General features: G+C 33.0%; 1 protein-coding gene across 1 annotated transcript in view; it reads right to left on the bottom strand.

The window, feature by feature from the left end:
• Pten (phosphatase and tensin homolog) overlaps positions 1-21,485 on the bottom strand; it is an 80,711-nt gene that overhangs the window by 51,199 nt on the left and 8,027 nt on the right. Inside the window, exon 2 of the mRNA XM_010604989.2 lies at positions 6,537-6,621. Coding sequence (XP_010603291.1) covers positions 6,537-6,621 — 85 coding nt within the window. The remainder of the gene's footprint in view (positions 1-6,536; positions 6,622-21,485) is intronic.

The following is a 21,485-nucleotide window of genomic DNA, read 5'->3' as shown; positions in this document are numbered from 1 at the left end:
AAAAAAAAAAAAAAAAAAAAAATTCTAGGGATGGATAGTGATGATAGTTGTATAACAATGTGAATGCACACAGTGCCTCTGAACTGTACACCTGAAAATGGTTGAATGGTAAATTTTATCTCTTTTTATATATAAATACATTATCCCATAAAAAGTTTACACATCTCTGGCCCTCTTCATACACAAACCCTTCTCTACACAGGCAACCACTCCAAATATTCTAATTATATTTCCTGATACTTAATTCAATTCAGTGTTTCTAAATATTATTCTTCTAGGTCTCTTCTGGTTGCATATAATTTTTAGGATTGCCTTCTAGTTATCTGAGGTATGCTATTGGTATTATGATTAGGATTGCATTAAATCTGTATGACAGTTTTGGAAGTGCGGCCATTTTTACCATATTTATTCCTATCCAAGAATGGGGATATCCTATTTGATCTCCTTTTTCAGAGTACTGCAGTTTTTACTGTATAGGTCAATTCTAGGCAACCAGGGCAAGGGAAGGAGCATCACAATCCCTGATCTGAAGTTATACTAAAAAGCAACCATAATAAAAACAGTGTGGTACTGGCAAAAACAGATCCAAGGATTAATGAAACAGATTAAAAGACACAGGAACAATTCCAAACACACTCAGTCACTTTATCTTTGACAAAGGGGCCAAATACCTTCACTGGAAGAAAGCTAGCCTTTCCACATGCTGATAATTGAACCTAGACCCATATCTTACCATGCACTAAACTAAAATTGAAATGGATCAAAGATCTAAATATTAAAACAGAAACACTTAATCTGCTGGAAGACAGAACAGATAAAACTCTTGAAGACATAAGTAGGCAAAGACTATGAACAAAACCCCAATTACACATTACAAACAATCAACAACTGGGATCAAATCAAATTAAAAAGCTTTTGCATAGCAAAAGAAACCTTCAACATAGTGAAGAGACAACCCACAGAATGGAAAAAAAATTTTTTCCAGCTCTCCTCAAACTAACATCTAGTATAATGAACTCAAAACAATCAGACCCCTTTCTCCCACAGTTGTAGACCCAATTCAAAAACAGACCATTCAAATGAAAAGACATTTCCCAGATGAATAAATATAAACAGCAAATAAATATGTGAAAAACTGCTCAGTATCACTGGTCATTCGAGAAATGTAAATTAAAACAACACTGAGATTCCATCTCATTCCACAAAGAATGGCTGTCATCAATAAATCAATAATAAATCCTGGTAAGGCTGTCTTTTTTTTCTTTCTTGGTTTATTCTCTTATTCCATTGCAGCACATCTACTACTAATCCCCTAGGAAATGTTTTTTATGAATGCATTTTTTTGAGTCCAAGAATTTTTCTTCGTACTTGATGGTAGGGCTGGATACAGACAGACTTCTAAGCTGAAGGCAAGATGTTTAAGGTAGAATTCTACCAATTATTCTTTAATTTTACTACAAACAAATTAGATGCTATGCATATTCCTAATCCCTCCTAAAATGTCTTTTCATGATATTAATTCCTAGTATTCTAAAAGAAATTTCATAACAACTTATTTTAAAAGACACAATTTATATATGACATTCTATAATACTGAGTACCTAAAGCAAGCAATACATGCATTAATAAAGCAAAAACTTACATATAGATTTAATTACTGATCTACAAATTTACAGACTCAAATGAAGCAAACAGAACAAAAGATGAGAAATAGTACCTCATACAGTAATCTGTTCAATGACAGAGACAGGTAGGCAACTACACAATCCTATTTGATTTTTGTTACATAGGGATATTAATTCATGTCCTTCAACTTTTTTAAAGAAGCCAGAAATACGACTTTTCACATAAGGTTTCCTGATTTTTAAGTATAAGAAATGGCCAGGCATAGTGGCTCAAGTCTGTAATCCCAGCACACGTGAGGCTAAAGAAGTAGGATCACTGTGAGTTCAAGGGCAGCACGATCTATATAGTGGGCTACACGGCAAGACCTTGTCTCAAAAACTATACATACATAAATAAATGCATGCATATATGCAACAAGTTCCAATTTTAAACAGTGTGTGGACCAAACACTACATTAAGCCCAACAAAGGAGATCAATGGGCTAGACTGGCCCAAGAATTTCTAGTTTTTATTCTCTGATACACAAGATGGTATAGCTGAAATAAGTTTTGGGATCTAAGTGAATGGACTCAACTTTCAGGCTCACTACAACAGCTGCAGTATGGACAAAATATGTACTATGGGCACCAACCCATTTTTGGTATTTTAATAGTAGGTAACATTTTGAGCATTTATTTACCTATTGCTACACAAGTAACCATTGTATAAGCAGTTTACATGTGGTATCATATTAAATCTCTACAGTAGATCTATCCGTTTCATAGGTGGTTTTTAAAAGACATTAACATCTTCCAGTACCACAGATGATAAGTAATGAGGCTAAAGTTTGCCTCTGAAGTTTTGTTTTGTTTTGTTTTAAACAGTATCTTGCTATGCAGTTCAGGCTGGCTTTAAACTCACTAAGTAGTGAAGGCTGGCCTGGAACTCACAGTGACCCTCCTGCCTCAGCCTCCTGAGTGCTGGTATTACAGGCATGTGCTACCACAACCAGCAGCTTCTGAACACTTTTAAATTCCTTTTTAAAAAACTGAATAACTGGGCCAGGGATTTAGCTCAGTGGTTCACACAAGGACCCAAGTTGAATCCCAGGTACAAAAAAAAAAAAAAAAAAAAAAACTGAGTAACTAATAATACTGATGTTAGGGCAATAAACATTTCATTCTTACTGAAAAATAATATATAATTAAGGCTGACTGAGAGATTAAGAGATAATAAAGAGAATAATATTTGAAAAGTTTCTTCAGGAAAAAAATGCATATAATAGCATGTAAGGAAGAATATGCACTCTAGAATCATAATACAGGTACTTATACAAGAGTAAAGAAATGAAATTTGCGTCTATGAGACAATGCATGTTTTTAAAAATCATTCCATGTCAGAAAACCACGATCTAAGCCTTTCCTTATAACTACAGGAATCTTTCCACCAAAAACTTATAAAAGAGAAATACCAATAAAACACGAAGCAAATTATTTTCTACAGACTCTGACAAGAAAATATAGTTTTATATTTTTTTTCATTTTCAACATTTCCCAAATTACGCCCCATGAAACATTTTTTAGATAGATATTTAATGTACTACAAAGAAAAAGAAAGAGGTAGGGGAAAGAGAGAGAAAGGTGGCCTACTAGAGTTTCACTGTGTGACATAGTAAAGGTTCTGCAATAAGAAAGCTTGTTCACCTCTCTCTATTAAACTACATTTTCCTGATTTATTAGGGACAAGACAGTTCTCAAACACACCTCTTAAACAAGGAAGCACCAATTTGTTAAATAGTGCTTAGATATATACCAGATACAGTAAATTAGGTATCTTCAATATTAGCCTTAGGGACAAGATTAACATACACATCAAAAAACAATTCCTTAGTACCACCAGGTTGGGGCAAAAAACTTAGTGGCAAGAAATAAGCACAAAAAAGGTACTAAAGACAAAACAAATTTGGAAGAGTCAGCTTTTTTAAAAACTTCCCTTCAATGTCCTGCTACGTGAGTTCTGATTGCTTACTAAGCAAAATATTTAGTTAAGATAGTAAAAATTTCAGCTTGGTTCACTTTTCTCCTTTTATTTTTTATATTGATACATGATCTTCGGACGTAATCTCAAAACAAGAATTTAAATATTTGTCTCAAAAGAACACTGTGTACCTCAAACACAAAACTGCACTGTGTCATAACTATACCTCTAAATCAGTTAAATACTACCAGATAATTTAAGCATTATGGTATTTGCAATTTAAGTTTATTTTACTCAAAGCAATAATATAGTACAATAAAGGTTGAAGGCTCCACAATATTTCCTGTTTGGGGGGGGGAATCACAGTAAAAATACGGTATTAGAAAAAAAGGATTAATTTTAAATATCCTTTAGACATCCCAGTTTACACAAAGCAAAGAAAATTCCAACTTAAAATGCTTTTGTTAGCAAAAAAGCAAAGGTATATAAAAATGAAAATTTCTACAGGCATTATCTCTTTTGAAACAAAAAAGGAATCATTTGTGATTATTATTAATGTCCTCAAAGTATTATATTATAAACCAATCAAGAAAATCAGTCAATCAGATACTGGACACAACGACTCCCTTGAAGAGGTCAATGGTAACAGGCAAGTCACTTAGAAATTTATTTTTACATTTTGGTTTACAGGAAAAACTATATACCTTCCTTCCTGGTCACTGTTCATCTTTTTCCTTAAGAGAGGGAGAAAGGATGAGGCAATAGAAACTATCAATACCTTACTGTCATTTATCCATACTACCAATGACAAAAAAAGACAACAAAATAAAGACAAAAGAACTACTGTATTCAGCTGTTAATGCTTCATGTTGATAGGCTATTATAACGGGTAGCAAGATCAGTTGGCTCTAAAAACCACTCACTAAATTAACAATCCAAAACAATTTTTAGGAAAAACAGATGTGAAAAAAGCATGAGCCTAAATAAAACAAACTATATAAAGCTAGACAATAAATTTTAGCCTTGGTTACTGATTACAAATTGAATGTGTAAGCCCACAGTGACTTATTCATGTTAAGAAGAGACTTATGTAAAAATTAGCATGCCAGACTGATTTCTCACAAGGATAACCTTAGTGATCAGAAACCTGCCCATAGAGGGCAAACAGTTTTGATGTTTTGTTTTGGTGGGATACTGGGGATTGAACCAATTGCCTCTGCACTAAGCTACATATCCAGGTTATTTTTGTTTTTTCTTTTGAGGCAGGGTCTCACTACATTGCTAAATTGCCCAGGCTGGGCTGGAACTTGCAATCCTCCTGCATTAGCCACACAGACTGCTGGAATTATAGACATCCACCATCACACCCAGCCTATTATACTCTTTTTTTCAGTATTAACTATGTTAGTGATCTGCTTGCTTGAATATAAATAGTAATGTGAAGTAGAGCACCTTGTGAGGTATTATATATAGGCCACAGAGAGGCCTGCAAATATTTTGCATCACAAAAGGATACATGTCTGATGACTCTACAGTACTGTTCATCTACCAGATCCACCATCTCTCTTAATTCAAAATTTATCTTTTTTTATGACCTACTGTTTTGTTTGGTTTTTTTTTTTTTAGATGTGTTATCACTGACTGGGCTATATCAAGTTGCTGCTCCCATGGGCCTGCAAATCCATTTTCCTATTTTCAAGTTCTTAAACAGTACCTCTAGAACTCCACCATAATTTTAATTGACACTACAGGCAGGAAAAAGGAAAACTTTTTGTAGATACTGAAATTTAATTCTAAGTATAATATAAACATTACAAAAATCCAATTGACCATAACTCAATACTGCAAAAATATAACTATACTGTGTGGTTCAAAGTAAAATGCTAAAAAACACTTAGATAAATTTATAGCTAGCTCATAAAAGGATGTAAACAGTCATATACTTACATAACTATTTATAAAAGATTTCACATCAGCATAATGCTTTGTAAGTTACAGTGTTTTCCTACCCGTCATGAAATCCAATTCTAATAATCACCAAATATTTAAATTAGAAGTCTCAAGAAAGACACTTATGGCCAGGTATTTGGCTCAGTGTTTCCGTCGCCTGCCTTGTAAGCACAAGGGCCCAAGTTCAATCCCCGGTACCAAAAAGAAAGAAAGAAAGAAAGAGACAGACAGACAGACACTTATGAAAAAGAATAATGGAAATAGTCTATAATTTTAACTTTTAAGATCAACAGTCTGTACTGACAATTTAATGTTTATTCAGGCATATATATTTTTGCTCTGAAACAAGATATATTAAGACTATTTGCACAGTAGGCATAAACTGCCATGTATTCTTAGGTCATAAATGTATTTTAAAGGTAGTACTTAGGTGGGCCTTCTGAGAAGTATTCTGAACTGAATGAACATTACACATAAAATTATGCAAAATTATAAAAAGGATTTAGACTTTGGTATGTCCAGTCACTCTGCCCCACAGTCACTGTACCAAATATTCCTGGGCAGTTGGTACACACATATTCCACTAAAAACTGCTCTACAAAAAATACACTGCACTGGTCATCCATACCTCAGAGTGACTAATAAGTTCAACTGAATAAATCTACTGCAAGATTTTAAGCCTAATCTCTGTTGTAAAATAAAAGACAAAAACCACACTGTATTGGAATCTAGGCATTAATCTAATGAGAGGTATCTTAGGGAATCCAAAAAGTCACCTAAGAATTTGGGTATGTACAAAGTCAGTTCTTATCAAATGAGTTATATCCCATTGAGGTCTATAAGGTACACTACATTAAAAAGGAGTTACAGAGCACTATCATAACAAAATAAAGTCTACATCACAGTGTGTATCTTTTTCTGTTTTAGAAATATTCTCTAAGTGAAAATGCAACATAAACATAAATATACATCAATACTTGAAATAGAAAATCAAGAGTTCTTACCTTACAACATCATCGATATTGTTCCTGTATACGCCTTCAAGTCTTTCTGCAGGAAATCCCATAGCAATAATGTTTGGATAAATATCTAAATACTTAAGTTAAGGAAACAGCTGAAATATACAATAATACATATATGTACACATTTTAAAACATTAGTTAATAGTAAAAAGTAGGCTTTCACCATTTTAGCTAGTTATAAAGGACAGTCAATGTATTTATCTATAATCTAGCATGTGTAATTCAGAAATAATGGTAAACACAGTAATTCCAAGACTAAAAACAATTTTACAACAAAAAAAAAAATCTTTAAGCCTTTCTACTTAGTACATTAAAAATGCACCTAGCAAGGGATTTAGCTCAGGGGTTCCGGCACCTGCCTTGCAAGCACAAGAACCTGAGTTCGATCCCCAGTTTAAAAAAAAAAAAAGTGCACTTAAACGTAAAATATAATTTCTGTATTTCAGGATTTAAGTATATAAGAAAAACGAAAACCTCAGACTTTATAAACCACAACTAATGTAAGTAGGGACAAGATAAAAAACCAAAACAAAACCAAAAAGAAACCTGCTCTTATATGAAAAGAACCATACAACTTCTAGTTTTCCATGTTAAAAGTATGATGGCAGCTGGGCAGGGTAAAACCATTGTAAACACTTGGGAAGCTGAAATGGGAAGATCACTTGAGCCCTAGAGTTTGTTAGATTTAAAAGTAGGCTATACCACTAAATAGTTGTATAATTTGGACAAGTCACTTAATTCTTTCTAGACTTCATTTTCCCATTTTACAAGATTAGATTCAGATATAACAAAGGTCTTGTCCAGCCCTTGATACCTATGCCTAGATAAAAATACTGAGCTGAGGCTGAAACACTGTTATTCTCACTTTTAATAAATGTAATCAATATTGAGTACACCTATTACATCAAATTATGTTACTATAGTTGGCATAAAAACCTGTACCAAGGGGCTTTTAAGCTCAGTGGTGTTACGCCTGTCTGGCAAACACAAAGTCCAGAGTTCAATCCCTGGTACCAAAAAAACAAAACAAAAGACCTGTACCACAAATTTATTCCCAACTAACAATAAAAATCACCAACAATCTATGAAATCTAAATTTCTGATTCTTTTTTGTGTTTTTATTTTTTGAGACTGGGCTTTGCTCAGTTCAGGCTGGCCTCAAATTTGCAGTAATCCTTCTGTTTCAGCTTCCTGAGTGCTGGGATTGCACAACCTCACCCAGCTTTACATTTCTGTGATTTTCACCTATCACACCAGCTCTCCTTTTTTCTTGAACTAATCATTCCTCTCCAATCCCATGATTTTTCTGACAAAGGTATTTTATACCACCAAGGGCTAATTTGCCTAAGGCCTCCATTTAAAGACCATCACAAAGGATTTCTGCTCATTATTTCAAGATTCAATAACTTCCAAATGCAATCCAAAATTCACCTGATTTTCCTAGGTATTTTTCTTTTTCTCTTTACAGCCATTATACTCAATTAATTTCAACTTTTTTTTTCTTTAACGTTGCTGGGCATCAAACCTAGGGCCTAGCACATATCAGGTAAGCACTCTATCCTGCTGAGCTATCCCCAGCCCAGAGTATTATTTTCAATCCAAAAGTAATTTACAAAATTGCTGAAAAATTTTATTTTTGTAATTTAAGAAAGGTTATTTGTACATTATATGTTCTGTAAGATAAGTATGTGGTGACTGGAGAAAACAACAAAATATTTTAAGAAAAAACTATATTACAGGGCACATCAAAATTTTACCTTTTGTTGGGCTGGGGATTTAGCTCAGTGACACTGCCCCTGCCTTGCAAGCACAAGGTCCTGAGTTTGATCCCCAGAAAAAAAAAAAAAAAAATTTTTTTTTTTACCTTTTTCACAGGTATGGATGAAAGAATATTTACACATATATTTGCTGGGAATTGAACACCCTCCACACACACGCATACATGCATTCCTACACCATAAATGAAGAACAAAAACAGTTGCTTTATAGAGAATGGAACCTAGATGTGGTGACCCACACCTCTAATTCCAGCACCGAAGCAGGCTGAAGCAGGAGGATCACAATGAGTTTGAGGCCAGCCTGAATGAACTAGCAAGACCCTGTCTCAAAAAACAAAAACAAAAACAAAAATTTTTTAAAGAAAATATAGAGAACGGGAAGGGGATAACTGGAATAACTGAAAGGAAGACTTCTATGTCCATCTTTGGATAATGGTGTTTTTCGTGTTTGTTTTTGGTACCAGGGATTGAATTTAGGACCTTGTGCTTGCCAGGGCAGGCATGGCGCCACTGAGCTATATCCGCCCTGCTGGATAATGTTGACCTTTTTCTTTTGTGTGTTTGCATGAGTGTTTGTTGGAAGTAGGGGTTCTGGGAATTAAAATCAGGGCAGTGAGCATGCTACCGAAGAATACTGAGCTATACCCTCAGCCCAAATTTTAACCTCTGAATCATTTAATATTTAAAAAAAGACATTTAAAAAATTCATATATGGTTTGGTGGTGATAAGAGCTGCTTCATTTCCCAGCACCTCAAAAAATAAAAATTAAAAATTTTAAACCCCATGCATTGAAAAGTGAAACGAATATGATTAAGTATCACCAATCAGGATAAAGGATTTTAAGACTAGACACTGCTCTTCTAGACTTCTTGGTAGAAAGTACTCTAAAAACGAAAACTAAAACGTAATTTTAACCAATTTTTTATAGTTTTACTCTCTTTATTAGTATTGCTGTTATCTTCAAACTTTTATATAGTATATGAAAAGCCGTGAAATTATGTTAATGATTTTAAGACATGATTATTAGTATGAGATTATACTTTAAAATCTAGAAATTTTTAAAAATCAGTATGATTCATGTTTTAAATACTCGCGTTTTCTGGGTCTTTTCAATGAAATGGCCTATCACCAGTGTCATTCAAGCAACAGTTAACACTTCTAGCACTCAGATTTTTGCCTCATCTCATAATACATTAAAGGTACCAAAATTCTTTAGGAAAGAGTTGATGTCAGATCTGGGACAAGGAGGCACAGGTGAACCTAGGATGGTTTCTGAGGCAATGAACAAGGAAGACTTATGGGAATTACTGTTATATCAATGGACAGGAGATGGCATAAAGGAAGTCTGAACGACTAGATGTGATAATTTGAGCATCAAAGAAAAACTTACATGATGGTAAGTTAAAACACACTGAATTAAAGTCACTGAGTCTATAAAGATACTCAAAACGGAAAAAGTTAAACAACAAAAAATCATTTTCATTTATCACCTTTCAGCGGCTAAAGGAAGTTCTTCACTTTGAAAACTGGTAAAGGAGGGAGAACAAAGAGAAAACAATAAATATAAAAGAACAGAATTAAAAAGTCATGTTTTGCAAGCCCTAATGAAATTACTGATTTAGGTAAAGATGAATATAAATAACGTTAAACCCACAGGCAAGAGGTTGATGAGAAACTAAGCTATTAGGGACAAAACACCATACAAAATACTTTGTAATATATGGAGACAAATAAATAGAACAAATTTTGATCAAAATTTGTAATGGCTAGCTGGGCATGGTAGTGCACACCTATAATCCCAGCACTCAGGAAAATGAAGCAGGATTGGGATTGTTACAAATTTGAGGTTAGCCTGGGCTACATAGTGAGTTCAAGGTCAGCATGAACTATATAGTGAGATCCTGTCTTAAGGAAAAAAAAAATTGAAGGGCTAGAGATTTTAGCTCAGTGGTGCCACACCTGCCTCGCAAGTGCAAGGTCCTAAATTTGATCACCATACTGAAAACTGTTTTTAATTTTAAATATTTTAAAAATAAAAAAATTGAAGTGACCTGTTTTTTAAACAATGCAACAAAAAATTATTTTTATTAAATGAATGATTATTATCAAACTCAACCTAAAATGTTTTCAGAAAGAATGCTAATAAGATTTTCTCCTAGTGGAAAGGAAAGAAGGGACAAGAAAAACATAAGAAAAGGAAAAAATGTAAACAAAGTCTTTGTAAATAGGGAAGAGTGGAGGGGTGAGGGGAGAGTAGGGGTATGGGGAAAAATTAAGAACCAAGATACATCATGTAAAGGTACAAGATCCCAACAATGAATGTAACTGTACTGTATACCTAAAATGTATCAATAAATTTAATGAAAAAAAGAATTATGTACAAAGTGTAATGTCTATGTACAGGTCCTTAACACAATCAATAAAATTTCGATTATGCAAGAAAATTTTTAAAATTTTCTCCTTCTAAAAAACACAAAAGTACATTGACCAGGCTAAGCTCAAATTTATCTTTGTCCTATGACTACTAACTATTGAAGCAAATAAATTAGCAAAGGATTTGACTAACTTCAAAAAATTATAACTATACATATGTGGTTGTTACACACACATTAAAGGCCACTTCATTTATGAAATTATTCAAACACAACAGAACATTTAGGCAAGAGCACTAAGAATGTAAGGCTTTTAACATGTTCCTACCCCATGAGTGCTGCAGGTACCACTGGTGGTTTAAGCTGCCCAGCAGTGAGATATACGAACTATGGCTGGTCATGAACATGTTAAGTAAGCAAAGAGCACAGCCTCCAAGGAGTTCCTAGTCTATTAGTGAATATGGACACATAGACCTATGATGCCAAAGGTCCTGTTAATGTAAGACCAAGCTATGTTAAGAGCTAAAGAGGACAAGATTAATTCTATAAGAGAAAGAGATGAAGATACACTAATCAAGGTAATATAGATAAGAGTAAGTTAGACATCAATAGACAGGAAGAAACCAGAAAGATTAAAATATTCCAGCAGAGGCTGGAGTAGAAATACAGAAATGCACGAAACTTTCAGGAAGCAGCAGCCCACACACAAAAATATATAGAAAAGGCAAAACAAGTCATGGTGGCACACGCCTATAATCCTAGCATTCTAGGTGGTTGAAGGAGAAGAATCACAAAACCCAGTCTTAAAAAGGCTGGGGGTATAGCTCTGTGCAAAGATCCTAAAGCCAATTCCAGCACTGCAATCAATCAATCAATCAAGGTAGACCAACAAGATTATGACCAACTTTAAGGATACTGTGGCAGAGAGTTCAATTTAATCAGATATATAGAGTCAAGGGGCCAGGATCAACATGGGAGCTCTTTTGCAGAGAAATAACCTTGATAATGGCCCTGTTTCTTCTTTAATTGTCTGTTGGTGGAAAGCATGGGCAGAAAGAGGGAAAAAACTCCAGAAGTTCCTGGGAAACACAATTAAATTATAAAAGCCTGGTATTTGCTAATTTGCTTTCCACTCCTGTTATCTATCTTATTAGTCTGACTTTATCCATTTCTTCACTCCCGCCACCATTTTAGCTCTGTGTTTAAAGCTCATCTGAGAGGAAAAGAAATTCAGTCACTGATCACAAGGTATTTTAGGTTTACATATCCTTCAAAAAAATTTAACAATTTTAAATCTAATATTCTCCAAATGTGCCATTATATCTATATTATAAACCTTTCTAATCAAATTATGCTTTAAATATCACCATCATAAATTTCTATGACCTACTTTCCACATTTAATAGAAATGTTTATAGTTGCTCCCCCACCTTCACCTCCCAGCTCTGGGTTCAAACCCAGAAACTTGCTCACGTGAGACAAATGCTCTGCCACTGAGTCATATCACTAGCCCTGTATTTCTCATTATCTTTCCCTTTTAAATATTCTGAATGTTAATGATGGACTCCGGTTTCTAATGGAAAATTCATATTGAGAAGCAAACAAATAACAGTGCCTTGAATTTTCCAACTAATAAAGTACTAATTATTCATTATTTAAGAAAATTCATTCTAATACATAAAGCATTTAATAATTCCTAAAGACCAAATTAATGAAACCTAAAATTTTACTTTCTAAAGGAAAAAGGGAATACAGACATGAAAGCTTAAACTACAAAAATGTTGAGGGCTCCAAAAATGGAGTTTTAAGAAATACGAAGGAAGAAATATGTAGGCCTTTCACTAAGCCCTTAAATACTGACATTTAATACAGACCTAAGTTCCATTCCCAACTATGTAAATTAAAGCCTATGACTTTAGGTAAATCATTCAATCTTTGGGCCTCAAATATTTGTTTTGTTCTTATATAAATTAAGGATAGTACCACTTTGTTTCAACTTTTCACTGGTTATTTCAGGCCCAAATGCAATAACTAAAAATATCTTTACTGCTGGGCATGGTGACTCGTGCCTATAATTCCCCCACTTGGGAGGCTGAGGCAGGAGGATCACTGCAACTTCAAGGCCAGCCTAGGTTCCATGGTGTTTTCAAGGTGTAAACTACATATTGATTCTCTCTCTCTCTCCCTCTCTCCCTCTCTCTCTCTCTCTCTCTCTCTCTCTCCCTCTCTCCCTCTCTCTCTCTCTCTCTCTCTATACATATATATATATACACATATATATGAATTTAAAACATAAAAAATATCTTTACAAAACTGCAAAGGGCTTTGTAATTGTAAGAAAGAGGTTATTACTATTAAATTATACAGAGTTCAAAATGGCTTGTTATTTATATTTAAATCTCAATACAGGCCAATTCAATACAGTGGGTTGTTGACTTTTTTGATTGTTGAGTTGGTTTACTCCACAGTAGAGGGGATTAAACCTAGGGCCTCATGCATTCTAGGCAAATTCTCTACCACTGAGTGATATTTCCAGCACCCTCCTCCCTTTAATTTTATTTTGACAGGATCTCATTAAATTGACCAGGATGGTCTCAAACTCACAATCCTCCTGCCTCACACTGCACATAGCTGTAATTACAGACATGTGCCACTAAAAGCAATCCCAGTATTTAACTTAAATTCACTTTAGCTTGAAAGTTAAGTTCTTTTTGATACTTTTTAGTTATCTGCTAGCAGTGCCAAACCAAAATTGAAAACTGACTGCCAAATAATCTATAGATGTACTGAAGTTTTCTACATCTTCAAACATAATTTCACATTTCTTTTTTCCTTGTTTTTATATGACTTACCATGACTAAAAGTTTGCACCAATTTTTGCTTTGAAATGGAAGTTTAGATCTCATTTTCTAAATGGAAGCATCCTACTCCTCCAAGGTTAACAAGAATTGCTAGCAATTCTTCTACTTAGTAACAATACTACAAACTGGTTCATTTGGCAAGAAATCTGCAACATGTAACAACTACAAAATCGTTCAATACAGAAATCTCATTCTAGCACTATACTCTAGCAATATACTCCAATAAACAACAGAAAGTACACTATACAGAGATATGCACAACAGTTCTGTTTGAACAAAAAGGAAAAAAAATTTTAAACTGTAACAAAGTATAGTGGGCAAACTAAGGTATTCAGCATAGCCTGATGAAATACAACTTGCAAAGCTTTAAAAATAAGTATCCACTGAGAGATAAAAACTACATTTTTGAAAAAGCAGACCACAGAACAGTAAAAATCCCAGATTACAACTACATAATTCTGTAATTACACACAGAGGAAGAAATTTATGGTAACAAATACATGAAATAAAATTTTCCTAACTGAATTCCTTAAATTTAAGAATTTTAAAGTAATTCAAGATCTATATATTAAGATTACACTCAATAAAATAAATTTAACTTTTAAAGGAAAAAAGTATTTTGAGTTTCAAATGTTTAAATTTAAACAAATTAAATCTTAGATAACTTAATGTCAGCAACTTTAAAATCCAAAGTATAATTTACTTAGTATATTAACTGAAGGCTTATTAGTCCAGCTAACTTAATCAATTTTCTTCATAGCAGTTGTTATGAAATGATGTATCTACAACTGTTCAAACTTACATCTGTGAACCTCTAAAAATTTAAGTTGCCCAACTAACTGGTTTTAACGAGTATACCAAATAATTACCTTCTTCCTGGGTCTCTGGATGAATATGATAAGACAAGTTTCCTGTTTCAGAACTCTGCTGCTGTTAACACACACACACACACACACACACACACACACACACACACGTTCTAGTTTTGTTCCCACTAAAAAACACCTAGGACTAACCTTTAATGGCAAATCAAACAAAATACGAACATAAGAGCTTTCAAAAAGATTACCTTCCAACAACATGCACTAGGCACACTTGTTAATAGCATTATGTTCCTAACCTAAACCTAATGCCAATCTTCATTTTCTATGCAAAATCATGATGCATATCAAAGTTTGTAGAAGTTAAAACTATAGTACTGATTCAGCATTACCATAAAGTACCATAAATTCATTTAAGGCTCTAATTTTTATATTCAATGCTATATTTGTAAGGTACTTCTGTAATATCATTTTGCTTATAAAAAGCCATTTACTTTACCAGATCTATCCTAAACCACAGTATTTTGGTTACTTCATACACCAAGACATAAGGACATCAACTTTTCCAGAAAAAATATATTTGAAAATGATAAGGTGAAGATGCTAAGGATGTCAGTAATTTGAGAACAAAGCCTAGTGCCAATTCACTATTAGTTGCAGTCTTTAAAAAAAATCCACAATTTCCATTTGTACTGATCTTACAGCCACAACCATGAACCAATTTGCAAATGTTCAAAACCTACTTACACACAAGGCACTAATAATGTTCTAAAATAAATGTGTCTCCCCACAATAGGTTTTTTTCTATTAATTTAATCAAAACCATAAAACTTTAGGGCCAGGGATTTAGCTCAGCGGTTCTGTCGCCTGTCTCCCAAGCACAAGGACCCGAGTTTAATCCCCAGTACAAAAAAAAAAAAAAAATTTTTTTTGTTTCTAATAATCAAACTTTATGTTTCAAAGAGACTAGTTAATGTGAAGCCATTATAAAAGAAAAAAAAATCCGAACAAGTGCATTGGATTGCTTCATTATATATTTGGTTTTAATGTAATATGTTGAATTTCTTCTATACTGCAAGCCATGAAATCATTTGAAAGTGACTTTTTTCCCAATTGGCAAAAACAGCTTAGCCTAAGTGCAAGTATTTTAGAAATAACGTGAAGATTTTTAAATATGCAAGCATATACAAATATTCTTCTGTCAAAGAATTATATTTCTGACTTTTTAGTAAATTAGCCAAAGAAAACTGAAATTACATACACTAAAATCCTCGTCTAATTTCATATCCTAGAATTTAATAATATGAATTTTAATGTATTTTAAAATATATTAATAGGTATGAAAGTAAATCTAGTATACTTCTTGGTTTGAACAGATAACAGTCTTTAATTTTAGTCAGCTACTTATAAATGCTTTTTCTGAAGGGACAGCATTTTAGTAAGGAGAAAGCACAATTACTGAACATACTTAGATAAGAGTCTTCATATTCAAAGAATGTACAAAAACACTTAAAAAATAGTTTAACTGAAACTTGAAAGAACTAGTTAAGGAAAGTCAACTTTTTCAATCAATAAATGTAATTTTAAAACATAAAATTTAAGGGCCAGGGATTTAGCTCAGTGGTTCCCTCTCCTGCCTCTCAAGCCCAGGTCCTGAGTTTGATCTCTGGTACCAAAAAAAAAAAAAAATAAAAAAAAAAAAAAAAAAAAAAAAGAAAAGAAAAAGAAATTAATACACAGGAAAACAAAAATACAAGTTATGGGAAAGGATGGGAATGAAAATAAGGGACATGAACTTTTAACCACTTTACACTTTAATGACTTAAATATTTAGTATTTGGACAAAAGCTCACCTTTATATGTGTCTCAATTTATGTAAAAAACATACTTTATGTACACATTATCTGTCTACTCAAAAGATCCAATAATATTATTCTTTCATGGTCTCCAGTTCAGTCTTGACCAGTCTATAAATGGATGCTAATAAAAGTTTCTTTACGGACATTAATCAAAAAGTTGTCATGATAAAAAAGAGCTCCCCCCAAAAATAAAAACAATGTCAATTAAATAAAACAAATACTAAAATTAATTAGATTTAATTAAACCAAACACAATTTTTAAAGATTTCTTTCTATATAAGGTAAAGCCAAGTTCTTGGGAATTAAAAGAAAATTTAGAGCTTCTATAGTGACATAAGATCCAACAGCAAATTTTTTTTTTTTTTTGGTACGGGGGATTGAACTCAGGACCTTGGCTTTGCAAGGCAGGCACAATGCTGCTGAGCTAAATGCCTTGGCCCCAACAGCAAAATTTTAAATGATGAAGCTCTTATGTGTTCACACTGGAATTAGGTTGGTGGAAAATCAGAGAATCTGAAAAATATTTAAAGCAAATCTTTAAGGAATGCTAACTAAAGCAGTTTCCTGATTGTGTTCTATAATAATGAATTCTAGCAGTTCAACTTTAAAAAGCTACAGTTTTTAAAATATTAAAATCTTGTATAATCTAATATCTCAAATTAAAACATGATGGCTCCACTTAAATATATAAACAATCAGTAAAAGCAAATGACTAAAAGCCAAGCTCTTGTTACATAATCTTTAGTTCTTACTAGTATCTTTGTATTTTAGTAGAAAAACATAAACGCTAGCATTAACCATTAAGTTTCATTTCTGCAAAACACTAAAAGTTGGTCTTAGGCTTTAAAAAACTGATGTGTCAAAATCACTTATATCACTAAATTATCCTAACTTATTCGTACATTTAAGTAACAGATGGCAGGCCTTAGTTCTTGGACAATACACAATAATCACAAGCTGTGTGACCTTCTCAGTATTAAAAAGAATGCAAATAGTATTAATAATCAACACCTTAGCATATTTCACAGTATTATAAATAATCCTGACTACAATCCAGATATGAAAAACTAAACTGAAATTTTTGGTATACTAGGCTATTCTACATAAGAGATTTCCTCAAACTAGTCCATGAAAATTTTTCAGATAGACTGCTACTTCAATTGTCAGAGAACATACATACATATACTCACCAATAAAATATTACTATTATCACTGTATTTGTATTAGCATCCAAGAAAGTTTATACCATTCCTAAATCAAAATTTCCTTTAGAAACAATTTTATCCACTTGAAAAAATGTTATTCTAACATGTAATTGTGTTTTTAAAAACAGAAAAATGTGTTTCTACTTCAATGTTAAATTTTTTTGTTTTAACTATATGAATTCATAAATGTGTATACTTCATTGATGAAGAATTATTATTTCGGGACAGGGATTTAGCTCAGCGGTTCGGTGGCCTGCCTTGCAAGTGCAAGGACCCGAGTTCAATGCCTGGTACCAAAAAAAAAAAAAAAAAACAATTATTATTTAGCTAGTAAGATTAGGATTATTTTAGTATCTGACACTTAAAATCTGACAAAAATTTTTTTACCATGAAAACTAGTGCTAATTATAAATGCAAATGCACAACAAACCTTGATCGATTAATATCACACCAGCTACCTATGCAATTATTCAAAATATGCTTCAGGGAATTGTAACATCACTGCAAGGCAGTATTCACTGTGATTTTTAAAAAAGGGTTAGCAGTGTTTACCTTTTAAAAAGGGTTAGAGTGTTTGCCTAACAAGACAGGCAACAGGCAATAACCACGTCAGTATATAAAAAAGATGAGATCAAATTATTTCTAGTTTACTTTAATTACAATATAGCATTCCTCCAGTAGAAAAAAGAAATTAATAGATCAAAAGTATTTTATGTATATCAAAAGCAGCTAAATTTTATTACTGTACTTAAACAATTAAAATAAGTAATATTTTCTAGAATTTAGGGGGAAAAAGTTTTAAGGCTCTAATACTTCAGCTACGTTTTTGTTTAAAAGAATATGACTTTGTAAATTCTAAATATAAAAACCTTCGCTAATATTTATCATCTTTGGTCAACTATAAGAAGTATAAGAGATAAGAGAAAAAAATAATAGCCAAAAAGTAAAACAAACAATATATGACCAATATTTCATCTTATAATTTAAAATAATTGAGAAAATTGTGACATACTATGGTAATCTTTGTATTAAAAAAACCTTTAACTTCCCTATGAATTAGATTCTTTAAAGTATAGACACATGCGCAAAACTGGAAGCTTAACATGAAAACATTAACTTTTAAAGAATATATTTATTTTCATTCTTAGTCATTTTTATGAAAGATTTTTAGTAACTAAATGGAGTCTATTCATATAATAAAGGCATTCACTGTAAGCCTTATTTAATATTACAACAATGAATATTATTTGTTTTTCTTAGTGAATCTGAAGCTGGCACATGACTAGCTATCTAGGTTTTAAAATATCGGTATCTTTAAATATCCCTTGTAATTTCAAAAAAGAACTGAATTACTCAATTAAAACTTAAATTCTATGAGAATTTAAAAAGGCCTAGACATTGTATTCATGTGCAAAGTGAAAGGCAAATTAAACTGTAAAATCAAACAAACAAGAAAAAATATCATAGCAAACAATCTTTCCTATTCCTAGAACATTTTTATAGTTATGTTCTGTGCCCTCAAAACAAGCCAGAATCCACTAAAGGTACTCTGGTGGCATCTTCCCATCTCTGGACTAACCTTAAACTTCATCCCAATTTCTTTTAAAAACCTGCAATTTTTTACTTTAGATGAGTAAAACACTTTAACAGGCTGACAGCAAATCTAGGACCTACAAAAGAATGTAAAACATGCACCAGAGAACCAGAGTCAAGTCAGCCCTATTTTCTTATCTAGAAATATTTGAGAAGTTTTTATAACTTGTCAGAAATTTGCCATTTTACATCAGTACGCTGAACTTCACAGTAACTATAACAAAAACAGCTTTAGAAAAAAAACTAATAAATATTACTAGTTAGACCAATGACTCCCTGCGCTCGATAATTATATAAAAGGAAACTACTTAAAAACTACCAGAGTACAAAAAAAACTTAATTCCTTTCTTTTCATAAAGTGCACCCATCCTGTTAGCAGTTCTATGTACCATCTTTCTGAATACCACATGCAGTTATTATAATTACAAAAGTTTATTGAAAACATCTTCTATCTTTTTAGCAGAGGCTTAAAACACTTTCACAATCAGCCATAGAACATGTTAAGACCTTTTCAAATAGGCCTTTTTTTTGTTACTAAGATAACTTTTATGAATGAATTTCTTACAAATACTGGCCTAGCAGAAGTCAGAAAAATCTAGATTTTAGGACTACCTCCACCACATGCTGGCAATTTTACCTTTTTAAATAATACAACCTATGAGCAAAGGTCCTTTTATCCATCCCCTATTTATTATGTACCAAACACTTTAAACAGCATTTGGCTCTAAATTTTTTTTTGGATATGGGAAGGAGGGATCAGTCTAATGCAATGCAAGATAATTACCCTCTCTAGTCGTGGCCACCAAAATGTCTCCACATACTGCCAAAGTCCCAGATGAGGTAGAAGAGAATCCTCCCCATTTAATAAGCAATATTCTGAAAATATCTAACCTATACCTGCAATAAACCTAAAAAAGACCATCCTATGAGTTAAAGAATTTTCTCTCCACATTAATCAAGGAATCTCTCCACAGAAGTCAAGGCTAGTGTGTCTTGTAATACACGACTGAGAAGTGGCCAAGCAAGAATTTAGGCTAGATCACGTTTCAGTAATGATCCTTACATTCCACCATGCTGCTTTTCTAGATTCAATGTACATCTTCAAAATCAGGATAATACATTCCATGCGGAGTTTCGGTTTTCAGATCAAATGAGATAATACATGTACAACTTCGATTAACTTAAAAGAGTATAAAATATTAAGGGGTTTACACGGTGGAAAAAAACTACTGCAGTGGTTCACAAAGTGTGACTGCCCCCCTCCAGACCACCAGTATCTGGATCACCTTGAACTTTTTTAAAAAGCCTCTGGCTCCAAGGCCCATTGACCAGAAACTGAGTGTGGAGCAACAGTCCATGGCTTTACAAGCCCTCCAGGTTATTCTGATATATTTTAAAGTCTGAGAACCACTGATGTAACATGATGGTAAAAATACTGCACTAGGTACCAAAAATATCCTGCATCTTTCTTTAGACTGTCTTCTACTAGCCTTTAGCAAGTTATGAATTCCTTTAGAGCTACAATTCCTAAACGTCAGAAGAACGAGAAAAGTCATGCTTAGTCTGCTTTGTAGATTGCCTGTTTTTCCTTGCAAAATTAAATGAGTTCACGCTTAAGGTTTTTGTTAACCAAAATATATTCAACAAGCACAAGGATTGGTTCGATCCCTGATACCCCTCCAAAATATTTTTTTTCAACAAATAAGACACTGTCATAATATATGCTATAAAATTCTATGACAATAATCAAAAAGAACCTTTTGACACAAGTTTACAATTTTCTTTCCTAAATGATGTCAATATATTGAATAAATTTTACAACATGGCCAAATTAAACCTGGCAAAAGCCAAGCACAGTGCAGCATGCCTGTAATCTCAGCATTTGGGAGACGGAGGCAGAAGGATTGCCACAAGTTTGAGGCCAGTATGAGCTACAAAGTGAGTTCAAGGCCAGAGTGAATGAACTACATAGCAAAACCCTGTCTCAAAAAAACGCACAGATAAACCTGGCAAAGCAGTTTTCATATTATGAGAGAAGAAAAAGCTCAGACATTTCATTTTATCAGACAGACTCAGAGTAAAGTAATTCATAAATACACATTAAAAAACTAAACACAAAAAATCAAGCCTAATAACATTCCCCAGAATATCACTCTAAAGTACAAAAAACTATTAGTCAGTCTTCCATAATCAACTATAACACTCAAAAAGAAGTCTCATTAATTAAATAGTATGAGAATGTTAAAACAGAAAAAGCAAAATACAGCCAGGAGCAGTGGCACACACCTACCTGTTGACTATAGCAGGAGGATCAAGTGTTATGTCAGGATGGCCAACATAGCAAGACTTTGTCTCAAAATTAAAGGGCCAGAGGGTTGGGGATTTAGCTCAGTGGTTCCACCACCTGTCCCACAAGCTCAAGCTCCCCAGTTCAATCTCTG

This window comes from Fukomys damarensis, unplaced genomic scaffold (assembly GCF_012274545.1).
Source record: "Fukomys damarensis isolate Sample0158 unplaced genomic scaffold, DMR_v1.0_HiC HiC_scaffold_20, whole genome shotgun sequence".
In the NCBI taxonomy this organism is placed as follows: Eukaryota; Metazoa; Chordata; class Mammalia; order Rodentia; family Bathyergidae; genus Fukomys; species Fukomys damarensis.
This window is presented reverse-complemented; position numbering and strand designations above follow the sequence as displayed.